This window comes from Liolophura sinensis, chromosome 7 (genome assembly GCF_032854445.1).
Source record: "Liolophura sinensis isolate JHLJ2023 chromosome 7, CUHK_Ljap_v2, whole genome shotgun sequence".
NCBI classification, from domain to species: domain Eukaryota; kingdom Metazoa; phylum Mollusca; class Polyplacophora; order Chitonida; family Chitonidae; genus Liolophura; species Liolophura sinensis.
The window spans coordinates 6,877,610-6,900,245 of record NC_088301.1 but is presented as its reverse complement, the minus strand read 5'-3'; the positions used below and the strand labels follow the sequence as shown (position 1 = coordinate 6,900,245).

Here is a 22,636-nt window from a genome sequence, read left to right as displayed (position 1 = left end):
TTATAAAACACAACTCTCAACACCCACGATATGCGAGGGTATATGTGATAAACACAGGCGTTAACTCATTTATTGAAGAAAGAAAAAACAACATGTTATTGAATTTTTATTAATCACAGTCATCCATAAGTATAAAATCTCTCACAGTTTGATTTTTAAAATAATAAAAACATTATATTTTCATAAAAGATTTGGCTTGGTTTTTTTACATCACAAACTAAAACATAGCCGGGACATATCTTACCCTTTGTAAGCATATATGTCTGACAACTTTAATAAAATTAAACTGTCCAAAAATGTATAAAAATATAAAAATAATGATCATATATTTTAAGAAAACAAGTATTAACGCAACGATTTCATTGTTATCTCATACTTTTTCATATCACAGATATTTTCACACACTACACAGATGTAAATATGAAACTTATAAAAATAGTGAATATGTATGATAGTAAAATAGTATACATGGATGAATAAATGTTATCATCGCATAAAATGAAATATTAGGCCTACTGCATGCTTGCATGTGAACTTTAACCAGAGCCTAAGTCAATTGAGTCCGCACAAGGTTAGGTGAAGTTTACAGTATCAGACCTAAATATGTGCTATAAGCCCACTATATGTGAAGTATTACAAGCATTGAGATGTTCTGTTTGAATGTGAAAGAGTCAGATTTGCAGATAGGGCAGACTATCAGGTTATGTACATGCAGTCACAGCAATGATTGTTCGCATGCATATATAAAGGTTTTGTACATGTAACAAAGTCAGTGCGGCGCCGACAAAACTGTTTTCAAAACTATTCCCATGTATTTATTCTGGAGGTAGCTATTTTCTGTGAAACCATCTCTGGTTAATGTATCGGGATCACCCTAGTTAGTTTTAATGGATTTTCTAGGCGCTGGAAAAAATGTGAAAAGCTTTGGAAAATACGCCTGAAGAATTAGCCCATCTCCTAGAAAACAACTGTGTTTGTGGAATGTAAGAAAAAATGTAACCAAAAAGTCTTTCGGCATGGACATCATTCTCTATTGCCTTTCATTTGAGACAAACACTTATATTTTTACTGTACGTTAAACTTTACGTTAAGTTGTTGCATAATGTCACTATAGTGTCAACACATGCTCATTTTTCTATTATTACAAAACCGTCAGCACAGCATAAAAATGATTTCATATTTTAAAAAATATAGACATTTACATGTAATTATACGTAGCTCTCTTTCATCTAAAAGCTGTCCTGTACATTTATACATGTATACATGCATGATACGAATATGAACTCATAATTAGGACTTGTGCTCCCTTCTTTCAGCTATCGCAATCGCTTGTCGGCTGTTTTCCACAAATCTCTGAAAAAGAAATCACGAAGTTTTGTCAGAGTATATAAACATTACGAAAAAATATTTCAAATAAGTTACCATGAGAAAAGATATATAACAATTGAATAACAGGCACTGTGACACATTTCGTCCGATGTCCACCATAATGCTGGCCTAAAAAAAAAAAACAAAAAAAATAAATAAATAAGTGTAACGTCTATTTGCCAATATACACAGACTTCTGTAACAGCATTCTACGAAGGCTTCAACTCGCTGTCCTGCAACACTGATCAGTCGCCAAGATTATGAAGTCAGACTTAGTATGTACTTGTGTTATTTCTGAACCTATAATCGAACATAAATGCTAATTTTCACTTTTGTCTTATTATAAATAAAAAAAAGGTACCGGTATATAGCAATTTTCGCGTGGTAAACTGTTGTGAATAACTGTTACAAACTCAACGATGTGGAAGCAATGCAATGCTCTGGCACAAGCAATGCTCTGGCAATTTACACAGGCAATGATTTAGCAACCTTCACAGGCAATGATCTGACAATCTACACAAGCAATGATCTGGTCACCTACATAAGCAATGATCTGGCAGTTTACACAAGCAATGATCTGGCAGTTTAAATAGGCAATGATCTGGCAGTTTATACAGACAATGATCTGACAGTTACACAAGCAATGATCTGGCAATCTACACAGGCAATGATCTGGCAGTCTACACAGGCAATGTAGACTTTATGGTGAGGAAATCATGGAAAATCATGGAAAATTTTTTAAAAAATCACAGCAAGTTTCTGATGTTAACATCTTAGACACGTGGGTATTTGCGTCTCGAGCACGAGCTGAACTGCATGTCTGCGAGAACCAGTCACACGTGGTGTGTCGACTACTAAACGTACCATAAGTCCAACACTCATAAAGTAGGGTCTGGTCACGCCGTTGTTCATTTCGCAATCTTCAGCAAAACACACAAATACAGTGTCGATAGCCATCTGTAAGCAAAATAATCAGTGAAGTTTATATAGCTTATAGCCAAAGCAGATGTTGAAATGGATTTTGAGTCCAAGATTTTCAGTCCTTTATAGTTCAGTTAATTTCCTCTGGTACCGAACCTGTGAAGATACCTGGTTATATAGCACAATGAACATAGAAACCATCGGAGGAAACCACCTAGCTATTGTGCATAAGCACTATAGGCTAAACTAATCTTAAGGGCTTGGTTATGAAACTAGTTATTGTGCATGCACTATGGGTAAACTTAATCTTAAGGGCTTTGTTATAAAGGTAGTTGTTGTACCATACCTCATAAACATCTAGGAAACATCCAGCGATGAAATAAGCAAAAATACAAGACATGGTGATCGGCAACCAGATATAGTTGATGTCTGTTCGTGACTGCCAAATAAAAGGAAACGCCAAATGTTACTGTTATGCACATGTGTTACTGTTATGTACATGTGTTACTGTCATGTACATATGTTACTGGTATGTACATATGTTACTGGTATGTACATGTGTTAGTGTCATGTACATGTGTGTTACTGTTATGTACATGTGTGTTACTGTTATGTACATATGTTACTGGTATGTACATATGTTACTGGTATGTACATGTGTTAGTGTCATGTACATGTGTGTTACTGTTATGTACATGTGTGTTACTGTTATGTACATATGTTACTGGTATGTACATATGTTACTGGTATGTACATGTGTTAGTGTCATGTGCATGTGTGTTACTGTCATGTACATGTGTGTTACTGTTATGTACATGTGTGTTACTATTATGTACATGTGTGTTACTATTATGTACATGTGTGTTACTGTTATGTACATGTGTTACTGTTATGTACGTATGTTACTGGTATGTACATGTGTTACTGTCATGCACATGTGTTACTGTTATGTACATGTAACAGAGTCATGCATGTTGTGTTTCTCCATTATATTGTTGAGGGAAAAGAATGTAGATACACGTAATATCAGAATTGACATCAGAGACGCTTTGGAGAGTTATGAACTGTTATAGGATGACATTTAACAAACCTTGTAGCATTTCAGTAGGAACAGAAATATCAAAAGTCGACATTCAACTTTTCACTAGATTTCAATAGTTAGGTACAGAAATATCAGATGTCGACATTCAACTTTCAATAGATTCCCATAGCTGGGTACACAAATATTAAAAGTCGACATTAAACTTTTCACTAGATTTCAATAGTTAGGTGCAGAAATTTCAAAAGTCGACATTCAACTTCGAATAGATTCCCACAGCTAGGTACAGAAATATCAAAAGTCGACACTCGATATTCCGTAGCATTCAGATAGTCACAAGAATGTTCAACATTGTACAGCACTAAAACAGAGAAATAGATGGGTCCGTTTGGCGGAGAAACATTTGGATCTGAAATCGGGCTCCAAGAGTGAGGTACAGAGAATAAATTGTGGAAGTTCACAGCTATTTTGTTCTGGTTTAATTTCATTGTATAGGCATGTACAAAAAACTTAACAAAATTTCATAAACAGGCTTTAATATGAAAGGAATCTAATCATAACCCCAGTTTAATGAAAGGTACATTGTAGACCCAGTAACACAAAATCTGTATATGTGTATAATATATTATAATATTAATGAGATAGATCAATGAGATCTTCGGCTCGATTACCTTGAACAGTTCAATACCGACACAGGCCACGGCTGCCACTGTGCCCACCTTCCCCAGGAACAGGACGAAGTCTCCCACACAGTTTATGGCCACCATCCGTAAAGCGTTGGAGACTATTATGCTAAACGCCCGCCTTGCGGATTTACAAAAGCTGTAGCCGTGGATAGCTGAATGAAAGAAGATACACCTGTCTATTTATCTGATGACATCATACTCAAAAAGTTTCATCTAGGCCTATACTATGGCGGCCAGTTTTATTATGAAGAAAACTGGAGCGCCCATGGTAAACTAATGACCTTTGGCAAGTTACTGACAAGCTTTCTCACGTGTGACGTACCCAAATGCAAACGATGAAGGTATCATAAGCAGTGAGCGCAGCGAATTAAAAAAAGTCCCCTGTTCAAAACCTAGTTTGAACCCACACCTCGTATGCACTAGTGATCAAAAGGCAAACGTTTTAACCACTAGACCAGGTATAAACATGCGGTGTTACATGTCTGATCGTTTGAACACTAGAACTGAAATTTGCTGATATTTCTGCACTCAAAAAATTAATCTGTTAATTTTAACAGAAAATTCTGAGATGCTAGAATGCATTCTGTTATTGTAATATTTTACTGCGTCATATTCAACAAAATGTCGTGTTAGTCTAACAGAATCAGTATGTTGAATTAATAGAATACGTGTGTTATATTTAACACAATACATTCTAGGATGACTCTGACAACACACTCTGTTAAAATTAACAGACTAATTGTTTGAGTGTGGGGAGTGTTTTATCAACGGAAACTTATATCATGGCCGTCAGATTCAGGGGTGAACTATATAAATCAAAGTGCCTTGCCACCGAGCCTTGGCAAGTTACTGACATACTTTCCCATAAGCAACGTACAGATACATGCATACTGTATTAGTGGAAGGCAAGTGGCCTTAAACAAAGGTTAGACGGTACAACCGGCCCCACGAGCGTCGTCGACAGCTGATTATCAGCAAAGTCCCACGAGCACTGACACCAGAGGAATCAACACATTCCCTGTCCCAGAAATCCGACACTCGCGTGTCCTGGCGATTGCAGGGTAAGCGCCTCTATAACCACGGTCCGCACCAGGGTATAGCTTAGTACATGAGCGACGGGTTACTCACCCATAACAATGTAAGCATTTCTGTTCAGAAATTTCAGGGCCTTCTCAAAACACCACAGACAGCACCGCAAGCATTTCAGACAGAATACTGCAACACACCCCACTTTGCCACGTATCCTGTTCACGAAATATAAGTGAATAAAAAACTAAAAAGTTTTTTTCTGGATTCACTTAAATATACTTGACGTTTAAAAGTTAACAAGACGTAAGCATTTATTGAAGTATTTTGTAATCTGGGGCCATTTGTTGAAAATGTGTTAGATGTTAAGGCAGGCTTAAGGCAGCATAAAAATGATGTCAGAATCAGACGAAAGAGCATGAAAACTTATTTGCAAACATAGACTACAGAATTTGTTGGATTTTTTTTCTCTTTGGAAACAAGGGTATTTGAAAATACTTTTGTGTGGTGGGTATTTGGGACCATTTCTTGGTAGATATGGCATATGCACGCATGTTCTAAATAATGATGTGATGCATGACTAAACTCATGCAGAATTATGATAATGTTTATGGAAAAAATAAGAATATTAACACGATCAAAGTCCAGTCTAAACACATTTGTTAGCTGAAAAGACAAAATTCTAGCGCAAAAATATTTATTAAACTTGCGCTAAATCCTTATTTATAACATTATTAGGCAAAGACAATATGTCCTAAGAGGTGGTCTCAAATCACCACCATACAAGAGTATTTTCACGTGTCATTTTCTTTTTAAAGAGAAATCGAAAAAAAAAAATATTGAAGACTACATTTACCACTAACCTTTCACAATCTTTCATCTAAACATGTGATTTTTATGTTATAAAGTTCATATACCAGATTTAACTTTTGAAGAACTGAGTCTAATATAAATATTATTTATACCAGTTCAGTGTTCGTTTTTGACATCATCATTGCCTCTTATGCGCACGCGATCCGCACGGTTATTTAAAAATAACTGATACTGCGCATCCGTGCATTCTTAGTAATGAATCGGGTAGTTGTGAAGTCCGTCGGATGAGCAGTTGTAGAGATAATCAAAGGCCAGACCTACGCAGATTTCTTCCTTTCTAATTATTAAAGGTGTGCTATTTTATAACAATCCGAGGAAATTACCCATGTACAGAATCATTATGCACTATTTACTACTGTACTTACTTCCCCTCGATGTACGAAAGGATCAAGCGGGCGAACTTGACGAGAGCAATGATAAGAGAACCGATCGCCACGGAGCCAAGGTGATATCTGAAGAGAAATGGTGTATATACGCGTTTCAACCACTTTTTCCTTCTTTTTCATAACGTGGCCTCAGGAGCAACAGCGTCTACTTTGACAGAGAGCTAGACGGTCTGTTTAGAGACATATATTCAGGGATTCTTCAATTATACGATGGCGGCCAGTTTAGTGGGTTTCATTTGACAAAAACCATACATATTGCTGAAATAAAATATGCATTGCGACTTTTCTTATATATGGCGATATACCGACAATCCGTAAAAATTTACTTGTTTATTTCATTGTTGTGTAAAATGCAAAGGATTTTCACATATTTAATGGTGATCAGTTTTATGCGTGGAGGAAACCATTGGCAAGTTAGTGGCAAACTTTCCTTCGCGTGACCAAAGATGGCCGCTGGATAACTTCTTGTCATCAAGGTTTCCAGAACAAAGGAGGCAGAAGAATACGCCCACGTCACAGGTCACATAGCGATAGACAGGCATATAAAGGAATATAGGGGCCTATAGGTTCTGTAACAACGAAACATCGCCGTCGCGTCGTAAACAATGATTTATTATTCAAATTAGTCCTAATCAAAAGTTAAATATACACTAAGGTTTAATTGAATGTAACATACAGGCACTTACCTGATAAGGCGGTAAATTGACGTCAAGATCGGCGTCCTCAGAGTGGACTTGTCTCTGCAGGAAGAGAGTAATCTGGCTTATAGAATCAGCTTTCTACAAAACTATTGTGGCTAAAGCCCAAAACAACATATTAGAAGATGGGTGCTCAAACCTATCTGAAATTCCACTACAACAACGCAGAATAAGCTTTCAAAATTTTATCCATTGGTGGGCATATGTAAGAGTTTAATATAATTAATATAATTTAACTATAATTTCCCTGGGATGATGAAAGTATTGGATGATCTGTATTTTTACCTAGTGAAAAACCAGATGGCTACCGAGCTGGCGATGACGACCTCTTGACTGGCGACGATGAACTCTGTAATCCACAGTATGCCCAAGATGAAAAACCACCTGTAAACCTAGGAGTAAAAGCAAGCCTGGCCTTTTCATTAAGATCACAAAGTAAAATGTTTCGATACATTAGTACGTGAATTGTCTCAAAATGTGCATCGGTTGGATTGCACGGATAGAGTGCGTCTACTTCGCGAGCGAGTCATTAGGTGTGTGCACGTGTGCTATGTCTTCTTGTATAGCAAAGTGAGACCATGCCGCCAAAATGCTGCCGTCATTATACTGACACCGGGCCAACCAGTCCTCTTCCCTTGCTCTAGCCATTTCAGTGCTGAGCGCCCAACATGGCAGCAACAAGTATCATTTGTAAAGTGTTTGGTAAGAACCGGCCGGGTTAGATCCCAGGTCTTGGTACTTCGAGGCAGACGCTCTAAGCATTACGCCATCGAAGCGGTCTTGGGCTTTAAAACTGATAGTCTTAGTGCTACACCGCTTGGCGTTTAGCATACGAGGAATAGGTCAAGTACTGATCAGTCCGATATCAGTATAATCAGATGTCTGTTGGTATAGCGTGACTGAGCTTCGTGTCTTCGACATGGTGTTCCGGTGAGAATGAATGAATTACTAGGGTTTCATGTGCTCTCCTGATGCAGAGGTTGACCCACAGCTTGTGAGTTCGCATTTATATTATCACGCTTGTGTCCTTACAGTGTATCTCTATTGTTCCTCATCTTTTGTGGTCTTATTTTCACACCATGCTTTCATCCCCATTTCTGTTGAGCCGCAATTCTTGTATTTTCATATCTATTGTGGCTCTTATGGAAGCCGAATGAGGACATCTCGCCCCGCAGGCCGCGGCACGAGGATGGTGCAAATAGCGCGCGAATGGTACCGTTCTTATACCACAACCCGCGACCCGCGAGGCAAGGGGCGAGATGTCCTCATCCGGCTTCCATAGTCTCCACTCTTGTTTCTTGATTTCGATGTTTCATTTATTTTTTCAATATTTTCCTATGTATTGGTGTTTTGCTTCAGGACCATGCAGGTGGTATCCCAGAAATAAGCAATGGTGACTTGAAATTTATTTTGGACAATGATTTAGAGTAAGAGAAAGCACGGCCATATCCGTTGACATACAAGATGCACAATCTACCTGCATGTCAGTGTTTGGCGTGAAAGTCACGTGGCCATTTGTGTCATCAACCGTTGGCGTACCTGTGAACAGAGCGACAAAAAAACAAATTATGGCTGGTACAAGTCATGGAGAAAAGCCATCTGTTGTAGATGAACACCATGAGTCCAAGGTACAACATTCAAGTATATACAATGTGGTTTCCAAGCTGTGACAAAACGTGATTTCTATCGATTAAAGGCAAGTATGCCACGTTAAAACGTGGTAAAACGTGATGATTTCAGGCAATTACAGGTACCCATACAATGTGGTATCCACACAGTGACAAAAGGCACCATAGTTTCAAGCAATCACAGGCCCGTACATCATATGGTATTCAAACAGTGAAGAAAAAAAAACATTTCAGGCGATCACAGTCACAAACACCAGTTCTGACAGCGATTGTCAGTCTGTGGGGTGACTCTTCAGGCATTTGCTGTAAGGTAAATTACAGACTGACATCACTGGAAAATAAACTATCGCCACTGGGATTTATTTCTTATTCTTAATATAAAGCCATAAAGGGGTTCACGGACAAATATGCAATTTAACCTTGAGACATTACTTAGCTGGCATTGCAAAATGCCGGAATCAACTTACTGGCTGTTTCAATGTACATGAAGACGAAGATTAGGCCAGCTACTGTTCCGGATAAGATGATAAGAGTCTGAAAGAGAAACAAATGAATAACTGATGTTGCAAAATAAGAAAAAATGAAAAGAAAGTAAAAAAGAAAGAAAGAAAAAATTTGCTTTCAACTTTGGGGAACATCTCCGACCTAAACTAGTCGGTTCCAGCCTGTGTAAAACGTATCATACTTAGTCTCTGGGCGTTTTTTTGCGTCGAGGACACAGTTTTTACAGAAAATAACAAAATACATGTAAAACAGCACTGCCTGCCTTAGCTGGGCCATGTTCCCCATTGGTTTAACCCCACTGATAGTTAATTAAGCTTCAGAACTCTTCTGGAAACTTACACTGATTTATATAACTGAAAACTCTTGAAACTGAAACTAGAACAGTTTAGATTGAAAGAAAAATGGTACACGTTCATTTCGAATTCTCAAAACGAAAACAAAACAAAAAATTAAACTAATCTAATATGAAGTAGAGTTGAAACGCATTTATCCTGTTCGTACGCTCACAACAATCTTGGAATTACTTTTTATGGACTGGCTTACACGTGCTGCTACTCTAAATTTCATACATCTCCAAAAGTTATGAAACGTAGCATGTCTGCGTTTAACATTGAAACGAGTAGTTCAAATACAAAATGTTGTGGCTTGGGTACTTGGTTTTATCAGCGACTGACGTACACAGATATTCCCCCCAACGATAATACTGGCCGCCGTGGTATAAGTGAAATATCCATGAGTACGGCGTTAAACACCAGTGAAATAAAAATAAATAAATATTTACCCAGATGGGCTGCGCCAGTATGAAGGGCACACTACCGATCGCCTTTCCGGCTTCCTTAAAAAGCTGAACAACCTGGAACAAATCAGTCAAGAAATCAAGACGGAAAAATACAAGGTGCAAATATCAATAACTCCATACGGGTAATTAGTGTAATGTTGTTCCCATACAGTCGTCATTTATATAGTAGCTTATAACTTTGTTTCCTTGGGCGTCGGGAATTATAGAGTGTGTGTGGAATATTTGATAAATGTCAAAATATTTGATAAATCAAAATGCTTGTGAGAAAATTAAGAACTGCTCCTCTTCTGGAACTGCGAATAGTTAACCGCTAACTGCCAACACCTGTCTTCACACACATGTTACGTGTACTCACCAGAGCAATTCTGGACCGTAATACGAGCAACACCAACAGTATGATAGCCTGCCAAAGATGAAACAAGACATCACACTCACCTGGATTATTCCATATAACTATAGTTGAGCAATTTATTACCTGGCAGGTTATTTATTTATTTATTTCATTGGTGTTTTACGATGGACTCAAACATATTTCACTTACACGACGGCAGCCAGCATTATGGCAGGATGAAACCAGGCAGAGCCCATGGAAAACCCACGACCATCCACAGATTGTTCACATACCTTCCCACGTTCGACCGGAGAGGAAGCCAAGACGAGCTTATCTTGAACCCTCAACGATCGCACTGGTGAGTCATTGTGCTATACTAAAACGCTAACCGCTAGGCCACGGAGAAGCTGACATTTTAATACTTGCTTGTGACAATGTAGGTTACATCATGGTTAAGACTAAATTAGTTTTATTTACAGAGGTATACAGCGTATTTGCAAATAAGCTCTACAAAACGCAGTAGGTTATAAATACAGTAACTACACTTACGGCGATGATTGTGGCACAAATAGCCCCAATCAACCAGTTCCGAACTTCGTCTTGTTCCGCGGTTGTTGGGGACGTTTTGGCATTCACTGACGCATTAAGCACGGCGTAGGTGTACCTGAAAGCCCATTGAACGACTGGTTATTGCATGCAGTCATGTCTAAAAACCCACTGAAAAACTGATTATTCCATACAATAATGTTTGAAAGCCTACTGGACGACTGGTTTTTGCATACAGTAATGCCTGATAGCCTGTTGAGCTTGGAATTATTCAGATGTGGTTACTAATGAAAGCTTCACAATTCTTTTTCATGAAGCATACTTTGTAATAAGTAGCTCTTGGATAAGTGCACTTTATATCTCTATAACATACGTTGTCATGGTATTTAAGGGCAAACGTAGGTAAGTAAGCTTCATGAAACCGGCCCCTGAATGATGACGTTACCTTTATGCAACCAACGGTTTGCAAATATTTCTGAAGCTTTTACGAATACTTACGAATCATTACGAACTTACATTCAGTTACGAAATTTTCAAACTTGTAATTGTAAATTGTAGCCAACATGAAAAATGGAACACTACTTCATTACGAACGCTCACGAATCAATACGAAAGACCACGAATGCAAACACCATTACATTATGACGTCAGCTCGTAACGGTTCGGCAAAACATTCGTCTAAGTGTAAAGGGGGCTTTACACTTTCTAACAATAATAAAAGACGGCGGCTATCGTGGACCTGTTTGACAAGTTTCTGTTTACCGGGGGCAATACGGACTTCTCTTCCCTAGGGTAAAATAACGCTGTTTTACAAACACTTGTCAAATGTATTAGCATGCATGCCAGGGGTTCATACAGAGCACTACTGGCCTTTGTGGACTGCTAAGTCCCCTTTGGTTTGTATGCAACATTACGTCACATCAGGTATATCTCGGATGTTTTTTTCAAGGCTGAGATAGTTTGTTAAGGACTGGAGTGGTTTGCAGTCGGCTGAGGTGGTTTCCAATCGAGTGGGGAGGTTTCCACTCGAAGGGTAATTTCCTGTGGACTAGGGGTAGCGTGGTTTCCTATCGTTTCTATCCGTTACCCTTATTCATAAGTTTGCTGGCCGTCGCATATCAGTGACATATTCTTAAATATGATGTACACTCTCCGGGCGTACGTTGGTAGGTCTACCAGCAACTTGCGGATGGTCGTGGGTTTCCCCTAGGCTCTGCCCGGTTTCCACCCACCCATAACGCTGGCCGCCGTCGTATAAGAGGAACATTCTTGAGTGCTGCGTAAACACTTATCAAGTAAATAAATAAATAAATTCCTGTACTATATACTTACCAACAAAATATTGTGGCAATAAGACATCCCAGACCCAAAGCAATAACCATTATCCAGATGATGACTCCAGCGAAAAACCGGAGAAAGATCAACATAGCCAGGGCCAGGCCTGTGGAGAATTTTGGATGTGTTATTATGGGCATCTTTTTGCTACTTTCATAGTTTTTTCCTCTCAGTGAACAGAAAATCATGTAGCTGGGTACAGGAATACGGGCTTTTTTAAATCCAAAGTTACTAATAGCGAGGAAATAAACAAACAAACAAACAAAAAAAAAACCCAAAAATAAACTCGAATTAGATTCAGTTTAATATCTTGTATAGCGATATATATTTGAAGAAATTTGAAGGCATTTCAAAACGAAAAATGAAGACTTTTTTTTAATTTAAGAAAGTGAGGAGCATTTGAGAATTATTATAATTTGCTCAGGCAAATGACAAAGAATGTTGAATATCACATTGTCTGTTGGAACCTTCAGACATAGATAGTTCCACCCTAGACGCATTCTCGTGATATACAGGCTTGATAAAGATACATGTATTTACGAAACAACGAAAGTCAAGACATATCGGGATATGGGCGATAGTCTTTGTACTAAAGCATCTTCTTATATTAGCTATTAACCACGGTCTTTAACGTGGGACATATTTTCCGTATTGCGTTGCCAGAGGTTGAAATATAAAACATGACGGATCTAGGTTTGACTTATCGATTCAGAAGTTTGAACAGCACGAGTTGTAGTCTAAATAGTTTTAAACGATGTTACAATGATATCTGAGGTACTAGATTAATACCACCAACTGCCCTTTCATGTAGACAAAGAGTAAAGACTACGCAGCGTAACGTGTGTGAATGGCATAATGTTTTAAGACCATCTCGATTCGCAAAACCTATTTGTTCGATATACGGTCATTATATTTCACATCTAATTCAGTGAAATCACTTTGAAAAATAAAGTATGATGACTCTAAGCCATTTTGCATGTATTGTTTGCGACTGAAATATGTTGTCTCATCATTTAATGGTTGGAGGATATACGATGCTGGTAACATCGGGGATTTGAACTCGCATCTCTTGAGTCTAAATCCAGCGTTGTAAAAAGAAAATTCGCCCACGCTCATGTGACAGAAAGCTAGATTTAAAATCAAGAGCCGCGAATTCAAATCCCCGAAATTGTCGACTTTTTTACTCCCAAATTGTTTTTCTACCGTGACACAAATAGGCTTCTGTATGGGCCAGCGATGATCATTGTTGTAAGGCTGAATGGCGGGAAAGGTGCCAGCATTTTTGATCGGCCATGCTATTTACAGTGATTGAGGAAGAGAAAACGATAAATAGGGGAGGTATGAGATCGAACATTTTTGTCTCTAAAGATAAACCAAGTGTTGGCTTGTTTTATCTTGTGACTTTTCAAAAATGTTAGGCAACTTGACATTATACTTTGTCGAGCACCAGTATCGCCGTGTTCCGGAGGTTTAAGTTATATCTCTTTCGTTCGGGAACTTTCTAAGCTCATAAAGCTTTTTATCTCATTTTACTCCATTGTTGTCTACTGTGAATTTCATACTGAACAACTCTTTGCAGACCCCCATCCAAAATAGTTCCCAAACATTTCTGACAGGTCACACTGTACATAAGCATTATTTTATGTGATAAATGAGGGTATCCTGAGATATCTTATAGAGGAATTCTGTACATACACTTACCTTAGCATACAGATGCACATTTACCTTTACATACAGATGAACACTTACCTTTACATACAGATGCACGCTCACCTTTACATACAGATTCACATTTACCTTTACATACAGATACCCACTTACCTTTACATACAGATGCACACTTACCTTTACATACAGATGCACACTTACCTTTACTTACTGATGCACACTTACCTTTACTTACTGATGCACACTTACCTTTACATACAGATGAACACTTACCTTTACATACAGATACACGCTTACATTTACATACAGATGCACACTTACCTTAACATACTGATGCACACTTACCTTTACATACAGATGCACACTTATCTTAACATACAGATGCACACTTATCTTTACATACAGATGAACACTTACCTTTACATACAGATGCACATTTACCTTTACCTACAGATGCACACTTACCTTTACATACAGATGAACACTTACCTTTACATACAGGTGCACGCTTAACTTTACATACAGATGCACACTTATCTTTACATACAGATGAACACTTACCTTTACATACAGATGCACGCTTACCTTTACATACAGATGCACACTTACCTTTACATACAGATGCACGCTTACCTTTACATACAGATGCACACTTACCTTTACATACAGATGCACACATACCTTTACATACTGATGCACACTTACCTTTACATACAGATGCACACTTACCTTAACATACAGATGCACACTTACCTTTACATACAGATACACACTTACTTTTACATACAGATGCACACTTACTTTTACATACAGATGCACACTTACCTTTACCTACAGATGCACAATTACCCTTACATACAGATGCACATTTGCCTTTACATACAGATGCACGCTTGCCTTTACATACAGATGCACTCTTACCGAAGGCAATCAAACACAAGTAGATTATCTCTCTCCAGGTTCTTTCCAGGTCGTTCACACATTTCTGAAAACACAAATTTAATTTTAAAAACTTTCCAAAGTAAATCTACGTGTATCAAAAAAACCCATACCCGCCACCACATTAAAGGGTGGGAAAAAAAAGAAGTGTCATCAGAAGGACAATGTAAGACCGTACCAATTTTTTAAGAATGTTTTTACTTAGGCCTTCCGAAAAAGAAAAAGTGCAGATAAAAAGTGTTCAAACTGTTAGGTAGGCTTAACAGGTCATATTTCATAATATCATAAGGTCGTCTGTGTATGATATCAAATTTTCTGTATTACATGTCTAGTTACATAGTATATAATTACATGCTTAGATCTCACAAAGATGCAGTTTGGGGTGAAAGAAAAAAACGTTCCATTGTGGATATTACTTTTTTCCAAACCCAGATATGGCACAATTGTAAATTTCTTAGATGGGCTAATTAGACCATATTTTCCAAAGTACTTTCACATAATTGTGAAAGCCTGAAAATGTATTACAATTAAAATTGTAATAAGGGAGTTTGTCAGAGATTGTTTCATGTAATTTATCTGGTTTCAAAATGTTCCGAAGACAAACACGGTTAAAAATCTGAAAGAAAGTCAAATAGCTTTGGGGAAGTTTACCTAGAAACTATTTGTTGTACCAAGATACAGCCCATTAATCCACCTTGCAATTTAAACATGGAGCTACACATTGCTATCGGTGCTCCTTGCGTCCGTTGACACCTGCATGAGTGACGCTAAAATGTATCAGCTATTGTAGCAGATTTTTCTGTTAAATGTAACACACATATTCTATTAATTCAAGGTAAAGATTCTATTAGATTAACAGGATATTATGTTGAATGTGACAGAATGTTGTGTTATAATAACAGAATACATTCTGGCATTGTTGGAGTGTAACAAACAACACAGCCGGGAACTGGAAAAATACTTTTTGGGCAAGTCTTTGATAATTTAATCAGTACTAACTCAGAGGTGTACAAATTAAGACAGAAAATCCTCATTTGATTTGTAAACTGTATCAGATCTACCATTTATACAGGCGACAAGGAAATGGGCTTACCTCAGCGAAGTTGGTGTCAATAGTGTTGAGTAGACTGGTCAGGGACTGGCTTATAGAGTTCAACGCATCAGCATTTGACTTGGGTACACACCGCCGGAGAACCTCCCCTCTGAGTGAGAAAGTCATTATATGCATAAAACGGATGAATTATTAAATTTCCATTAAGCCGTGAAATACTTTTGCACACCAAATAACATGTTTCGTGTTAACAGGAAACATCAGACCGAAGGCTGAAAAGGAATGCAGGCAGTGTCTAGAAGAAATGGGAGTAAACAGAAAAAAAAACAGATATGCGTACAAGAAACATGGCAAAACATCAGACACTGTCTAGAAGGAACATGACAACCTGGCATTATCTGCAAGAAACCTGATAGTCAGTAGGAAATCAGACAAGAAGAAAATGCTTGTCTTAAAACGTCATGAGTAAGTCTATCATCGTCCATAATCTTTAAAAACTTATGTGTACCAATGGTCCAGATCGTGTTTCCTTTCACGAAAATTCTAAATGATTTTGGTGTGGTCTGGCATTGTTTAGTTTGTTTCGTTTGGAAGTGATCGAAGCGTCATAAGTGCTTTTGATAAGTGACTTGGGAATGCTAAAAAGACTTTAAATGCACTTGGTTTGGTTTTGGTCGGGAAAGCAAAAAATCATGTTTTTTATATTTGTTTCTCAGTAGTTTAAATGAATGGGGAGTGTTAAAGATTTTAAAACTTTTGGTTTGGTGAGGAAAGAAAAGATGCTATACAAAATACAGTCATTGGCCGAGCATAATCAGCCACGAAATCTTTAATCTGTCTAACCTAGATCCTTACACCTGCCATCTGTATTGTAGCTCGTACCAAATGGTTCCCAAAATTTCAGAATTCCCATAAATATCCACTACCATTGATACAACCTTACGTTTCTTCCAATGGTAGTTTTGGACAAGAGCCAAGACCGTCTGACTGTCCGTTGTGGTAAGCACTGACGGCCACGTCATATCGGCAGAGTTTTGTACCCTGGTTGGCGAGCGTTTGCAGATCGGCGACGCTGGTGATGTTAACTTCCGGACACGCGTTAGTACATATCACGACTGACTTGCCACTTCCACTGAATATCGCTGGATTGAAGTAAAATGAATATCTGAAACAAGTAAAGAGTATATACAGACAAAAATATATCAAGGAAATAATAATATCTGATAAATTTGGTCATATTTTCATATTATTTTTTCTGAAATTGTCTTAAAGTGAATAATAATGTAGACTGATACAATTACCTCCAAAATCGTATGTGAAGGTCGAGGAATTGGGGTACACTTACTTCAGACCAGTCATATCTCGTCCTGAATACCTGGCGCCATCTATGACGGCATTTGGTCGGTCGCACGTGTTTCCCCAGCTGTCGACCCCGTAGACAATCCGGAAGGCGTCTCCTTTGTGAAGCGCCACGGCAGTGGTGTAAATCTGAACAGAAACACGGCACAGTTCATTTCCACAAATGGCAGGGACTTTAGTCACAGAGATTTGTGTCTGAACAAGTACACTCAATTACTGGGTTAAATATCCACGGTACATATTACTCCATGACCTTAATTGTCACACTGACATGTACTGCCTGGGGCTAAACAAATGCATTGGACTATTCCATGTGTGTATCGCGACGATATGGCTGCGATATTATATATGAAACGGTAAAGCCATATATATTCATTCATTCGATGTAAGTAACAGAATACTTGTGTGACCGTATAGACAAATTGTCTGACAGCCCCTATAACAAGACCCATCTCACAGAAGCAGTATATAAAAGCTGTTTCTGATGTACATTTTTTCTTTCTTTTCTTATTTTCTTTCAATACAGCCAATAGCCCATGAATGCAAAAGTGGCTGTTGGTTATACATATTTTCAATATTTCTGTTCCTTCATGAACTCATAACTGCTTTCATCGAGAACATAATAATAAATTGATCTGCCAGCGCGGTACAATGACCCAGGAGCTTCCCACCAATGCGGTCGCTGTGAGTTCAAGCCCAGCTCATGCTGGGTTCATTTCCGGCTGTACGTGGGAAAGTCTTTCAGCAGCCTGCCGATGGTCGTGGGTTTTCCCTGGGCTCTACTCGGTTTCCTTCCACGATAATGCTGGCCGCCGTCTTATAAGTGAAACACAAATCAAATAAATAAAATAAATCGATCTGTTATAGGTCCCACCAGGCACTTACCATAAATCCAAGATATGCAACAAAGAGCAGCAGAAATATAATATCGCGACAGTAGCGGTTTTTGAGTGGCCCTTCAAAATCTTTGTGCTCTTCGTTGGAATTATCAGACTGGGAAACAAAACAAAGACAATGATTAAATGTTATATTATCTGACCAGCTTTAGTCCCCCACATATACACATGATGCTTCCTACACTGTGCTTTCAGGCTAATTCGGTCTGTTCAAGCTGGTCTCTAAATACTAGTAACCATTATTTTCGAAACATTATGTTAGAAATCAACATGCCTATTATAACGCTTCTTCCAGTTTTGACACTACTACTAGTATATAGTATATCTAGCGACATGGGTGGGTACATGATGTTAACAGCTTGTAAATACTGTATACACATGTATGTTCATATATGATATTATTGCATGGGTGCGAACTCCATAGCCGAGGGCTCCGCAGCACACTGGCGCAGGAGCTCCTAACCAATGCTGTGGTTGTGAATTCAATTCGTGCGGACTTCCTCTTCGGTCTTAGGTAGGAAGATCTGTCAGCAACCTGTGGATGATTGTGGGTTTCCCCCAGGCTCTGTCCGTTTTCCTCTCACAATAACGCTGGCTGATATCGCATAAGTGAAATATTCTTAAGTATACCATAAAAATAATAAAATAAATATAATATGGGGAAGCAGTGTTTCTTGCCAACTACCACATTAATTTTGACTGATTGTGGTTTAACGTCACGTTGAAACATTGTTAACTTATACGATTGATTTCAGTTTTAAGGGTGTAGGAAACAGGTGTGCCCGAGGTAAACTACAAACCTTTGGCAAGTTAAAAACGAACTTTCCTACATACGTGTGACGCAATGACATATACAGCAATTATTCAAGTTTGGTAGAATACAAATTTTAGACTGCGCAAAAGGCCACAAATCGTCATTGGCGGCTTGTTGGTAACAAGGCAATGCAAAGAGTGAAAGCGGAGGAATGAACCAAGTCACTGCCCAAGGTCGCGGTTTTGAACTCGCTCTTCGTGTGTCTAGCGACTGAAAAGCAATCCACCGCTATTGTAAAATAAAATGTACATCAGGTATTTAGATCTTTTTAACCCACCTTCACGGGAGTGACAGTGTTATACCCACAGCAACTCATTGCTCTGTTCAGGGATAAGGGGAGCCCGCCAGCAGCTAGTTAGAGGTCAGAAAATCTGAAACACGGCAGCCAATAAGTATGGACGGTTAAATCTAAACCCAGTAAAGGAAGAGTATATAGACCTACATGTACAATCCGAGTAGAGGATAGGGGGTCATTTTGACCTAACATGGCTCTACATAGGGATCTGTGCTAACAGGTAAAGCACTGAGTGCGTTGTCGGTCATAATGGTTTTTGATTTAGGAGATTGTAAAAATGACTAATCAAACGTTCTAATGTATTACAGGTGTAATGCTTGGAGGCTTAGGTTGTGGGTCACAGCAGGAACTGTTCTCAGATCCCCCCAGAGCGGCAGCCCAGCGCGCTACCACACGAGACATGCACCAATAAAATTCTTTCTAAATCTGTATTAATGAATGTATATGAAACAATAATGGTACCGATACGGACTAATACATGTAGAACTTTTGTACTCTACTGACATTCTGACTGAATCTTTACTGAACAGCAGTAAAAACTATGATAGTGTCTAAACTCGTCGTTTCATATGTGTAGAGTATTTTCGTTTTGAGATTTTTATTCTTGTGCTATGCCTAGTGTAAACAATGGTATATGGCGAATACAGATATGCAGATTTCTGATATAGGAATCCAAGTCATAAGATTTTGCTTCCTCTGTAGAGAAAGGGAGAACCCCATTTCGCCAGTATGTGATTTCCTCAAGAAGGTCGATATTGTGAAAGGTTTGTCGGTAAGGTCTTAACCACGTCAATATTTGATTTAGTAGGCACAACGTCTTGAAATATGTATAAAGGCTACATTTTAAATGAAAGTAATCACACATATCCAAATGGAAGTAAAGCACCTAATGTCACGGCCTCATGCAGGTACAGACTATATGTGCAGCTCGACTTTCTCGAGAGCTAACATGCCATACCCTATGCAGGGGGAATATGGAAGCCGGATGCTAGCATCGTACCGTTGCTTCGTGCCATTGTGCCATCGGTTCACATCATTGTGCCATCGCCCGCCGATAGCACGGTGGTAAAATGAAGCCTTATCCGGCTTCCATAGAAGAGAGATCAATAATGTTGTATTCTAAGTCGTGTGGCATGTGTATTGTGAGATAGCTCTAGGTTACAAGCTGGCTTATAGGAAGGTGCCATACTCGTATAAATGTGAATACTGTAAGACAACTTTTGGACACAAGCTGGTTTATAGAAACGTGTCATTAATTGTGTTTGTATAGTGTGGGACAAGCTGACTTATAGGAACGTCCAATTAGTTGTGTTTGTGTACTGTAAGGCAACTCTAGACTGCAAACTGACTTATAGGAACTTGTCATTAATAATGTTTGTATAGTATGGGGCAACTTTATTCTATACAAGCTGACTAATAGGAACGTGTCATTAATTGTGTCAGTATACTGTAAGGCAAGATCATGACGCAAGCCGACTTACGAACGTCTCATTCCTAGGCTACAAGCTGACTAATAGGAACGTGTCATTAATTGTGTCAGTATACTGTAAGGCAAGATCATGACGCAAGCCGATTTATGAACGTGTCATTCCTAGGCTACAAGCTGACTAATAGGAACGTGTCATTAATTGTGTCAGTATACTGTAAGGCAAGATCATGACGCAAGCCGACTAATAGGAACGTATCATTAATTGTGTTTGTATACCGTAGGACAACTCTAGGCTACTAGCTGACTTATAGGGACGTGCCATTAGCTTTCTTTGTATACTGTGGTGCCTGTATACGATCATACAATCTTTATCCGTCATATATTTTATTTGAACCGACTAATACTTGAGAAATGGCAGTCAGGATTATGGTAGGAGGAAACCGGAGTGTCCGAAGTAAACCACTAGTATAGCCAGTAACCTAAAAAACCTCCTCAGCTGCAGCCCAGCGTGCGGTATGCTGGATTCGAACCTGTGACCGTGTATAGATAGTCTACCTCCGTGCTGTCACCAAGCTCGGCTGCAACGCGAACAGCGAAAATCCAGATATTTATTTGATATTATTTACTTATTTATTTGAGTGTTGTTTAAAAGTGGAAGAAACCGGAGTGCCAGGAGTGGACCATCGACATTTGGCAAGTTACTGACCAACTTTCTCACAAGTCATCATTAGTTAAACTGCACGTTTAGCTGCATGAAAGGAGTTCGTCGTTGGGGTGATATCTTATTCCAATATTCTCCATGTGCATTCGATTTAGAAGGTCTAATTCTTTAAATATTTTTTAAAAAAACTAAATTTATGCCTCTGAACAGCCTCTTAGAAATGATCGATAATAGCTTACCTCTATATCCAGACACCAAAGAGGTCTCGTCCTACACAGGTGTTTGATGCATAGGCTATGTACTGTGATGGTCCGTTTGTATACATAGAAACCCTCTAACCAATATGGCGTTCGAAGACCCATGCAGTGGCCAACTATAATGTCTCATGGTTCAATCACGTACATCTGTATGGCGTACAGGGTTACCCTCATTGCGTTACGCACCATGATTAAACACAACGCCAGGTGGGCTAGCTGTGCCGCTGGCCTTTTATCAGACAAGGTATTGATTTACCTGTAATTGTCCTGAACAATTAACCAGAAACACCATGACGCGAGGTTTTATATTGCAGACAATGTATTTTCATCACTAATAAATATAGTGAACATTTCGACATAAGCTTATATTTCTCTGCGAATTAGAATGGCATGAATACATGCTTGATTAAGATTTAACGCCATAATGGCAACACATGTATTTCAGTCGTGGAGAAACATCTCAAAACTTGGAAACGCCTAGTTGTCTTTCGACTTGAGATTGATAACATCCAAGATCAGAATAAATCAGACACTTTAAAACCAGATAAAATAAACAAAATGCAGTTAAAATTTAAAAATCGCACAAAATATCGTTCTTACATAGAATAAGGTCATAACTAATACACATGGTCAACTGACAAAGCCACCGTCGTATAAATGAAATGTTCCTGAGTACGGAGTAAAACACCAATCATACATTAAAATAAATCAACTGACACGAGGAAAAAACTCTCTGGAGGTAAGGATATTTGTGATTTCAACTACATGTATGTTAACCTATTTCGTTCAACGAACTCACGCACGCAAGAGCTTTATTAGAGGTTTGTTAGTCTTTCTTACGCCAACCTTTCATACAAGGCTGGGGCCCCCGAATTTCCTCTTGGATTCAGAGTGGCATATAGCTAAGAATATACACTGATTAATTAAAGGACAAGACAGTACCTGGCTAAAACATATTTCAATCGAAAGCAGGATTCTCAAGCTATGTAAAAAGTATCATGCTTTATTATTTTAATGAGATTTCACCGAATAACATGTAGAACAAAATGACAATACTGCACAATACTGGTGTGAATCAAGGTAGACACCTTGAAAATTTTATCCAATCAAACACGTCACTATCAGAT

At 38.5% G+C, this 22,636-nt stretch overlaps 1 protein-coding gene across 1 annotated transcript; it reads right to left on the bottom strand.

Annotated features, from left to right (window-relative positions):
- Positions 1–70: 70 nt before the first annotated feature.
- Positions 71–21,601, bottom strand: LOC135471104 (choline transporter-like protein 1). The gene is made up of 21 exons (XM_064750164.1): positions 21,492–21,601; positions 19,145–19,238; positions 18,043–18,150; positions 17,144–17,286; positions 16,742–16,963; positions 15,841–15,949; positions 14,730–14,793; positions 12,138–12,246; positions 10,809–10,923; positions 10,284–10,331; positions 9,911–9,982; positions 9,093–9,159; positions 8,475–8,536; positions 7,283–7,389; positions 6,986–7,039; positions 6,279–6,365; positions 5,143–5,258; positions 4,000–4,166; positions 2,636–2,728; positions 2,233–2,325; positions 71–1,353 (listed from the first exon to the last, which is right to left on the bottom strand). The coding sequence occupies exons 2-21, from the start codon at positions 19,181–19,183 to the stop codon at positions 1,291–1,293; spliced, it is 1,938 nt and encodes a 645-aa protein (XP_064606234.1). The 5' UTR covers positions 19,184–19,238; positions 21,492–21,601; the 3' UTR covers positions 71–1,290.
- Positions 21,602–22,636: the final 1,035 nt, after the last annotated feature.

What these genes read in the sequence shown, in the direction of transcription:
- LOC135471104 (XM_064750164.1), bottom strand. Translation starts at nt 19,183, where the DNA reads ATGAGTTGCTGTGGGTATAACACTGTCACTCCCGTGAAG. An exon ending in TTGCATATCTTGGATTTATG is followed by an intron (nt 17,287 to 18,042) that starts GTAAGTGCCTGG and finishes GTTTCTGTTCAG; the next exon opens with ATTTACACCACTGCCGTGGC. An exon ending in TCAATTTACCGCCTTATCAG is followed by an intron (nt 6,366 to 6,985) that starts GTAAGTGCCTGT and finishes ATTTCTCTTCAG; the next exon opens with ATATCACCTTGGCTCCGTGG.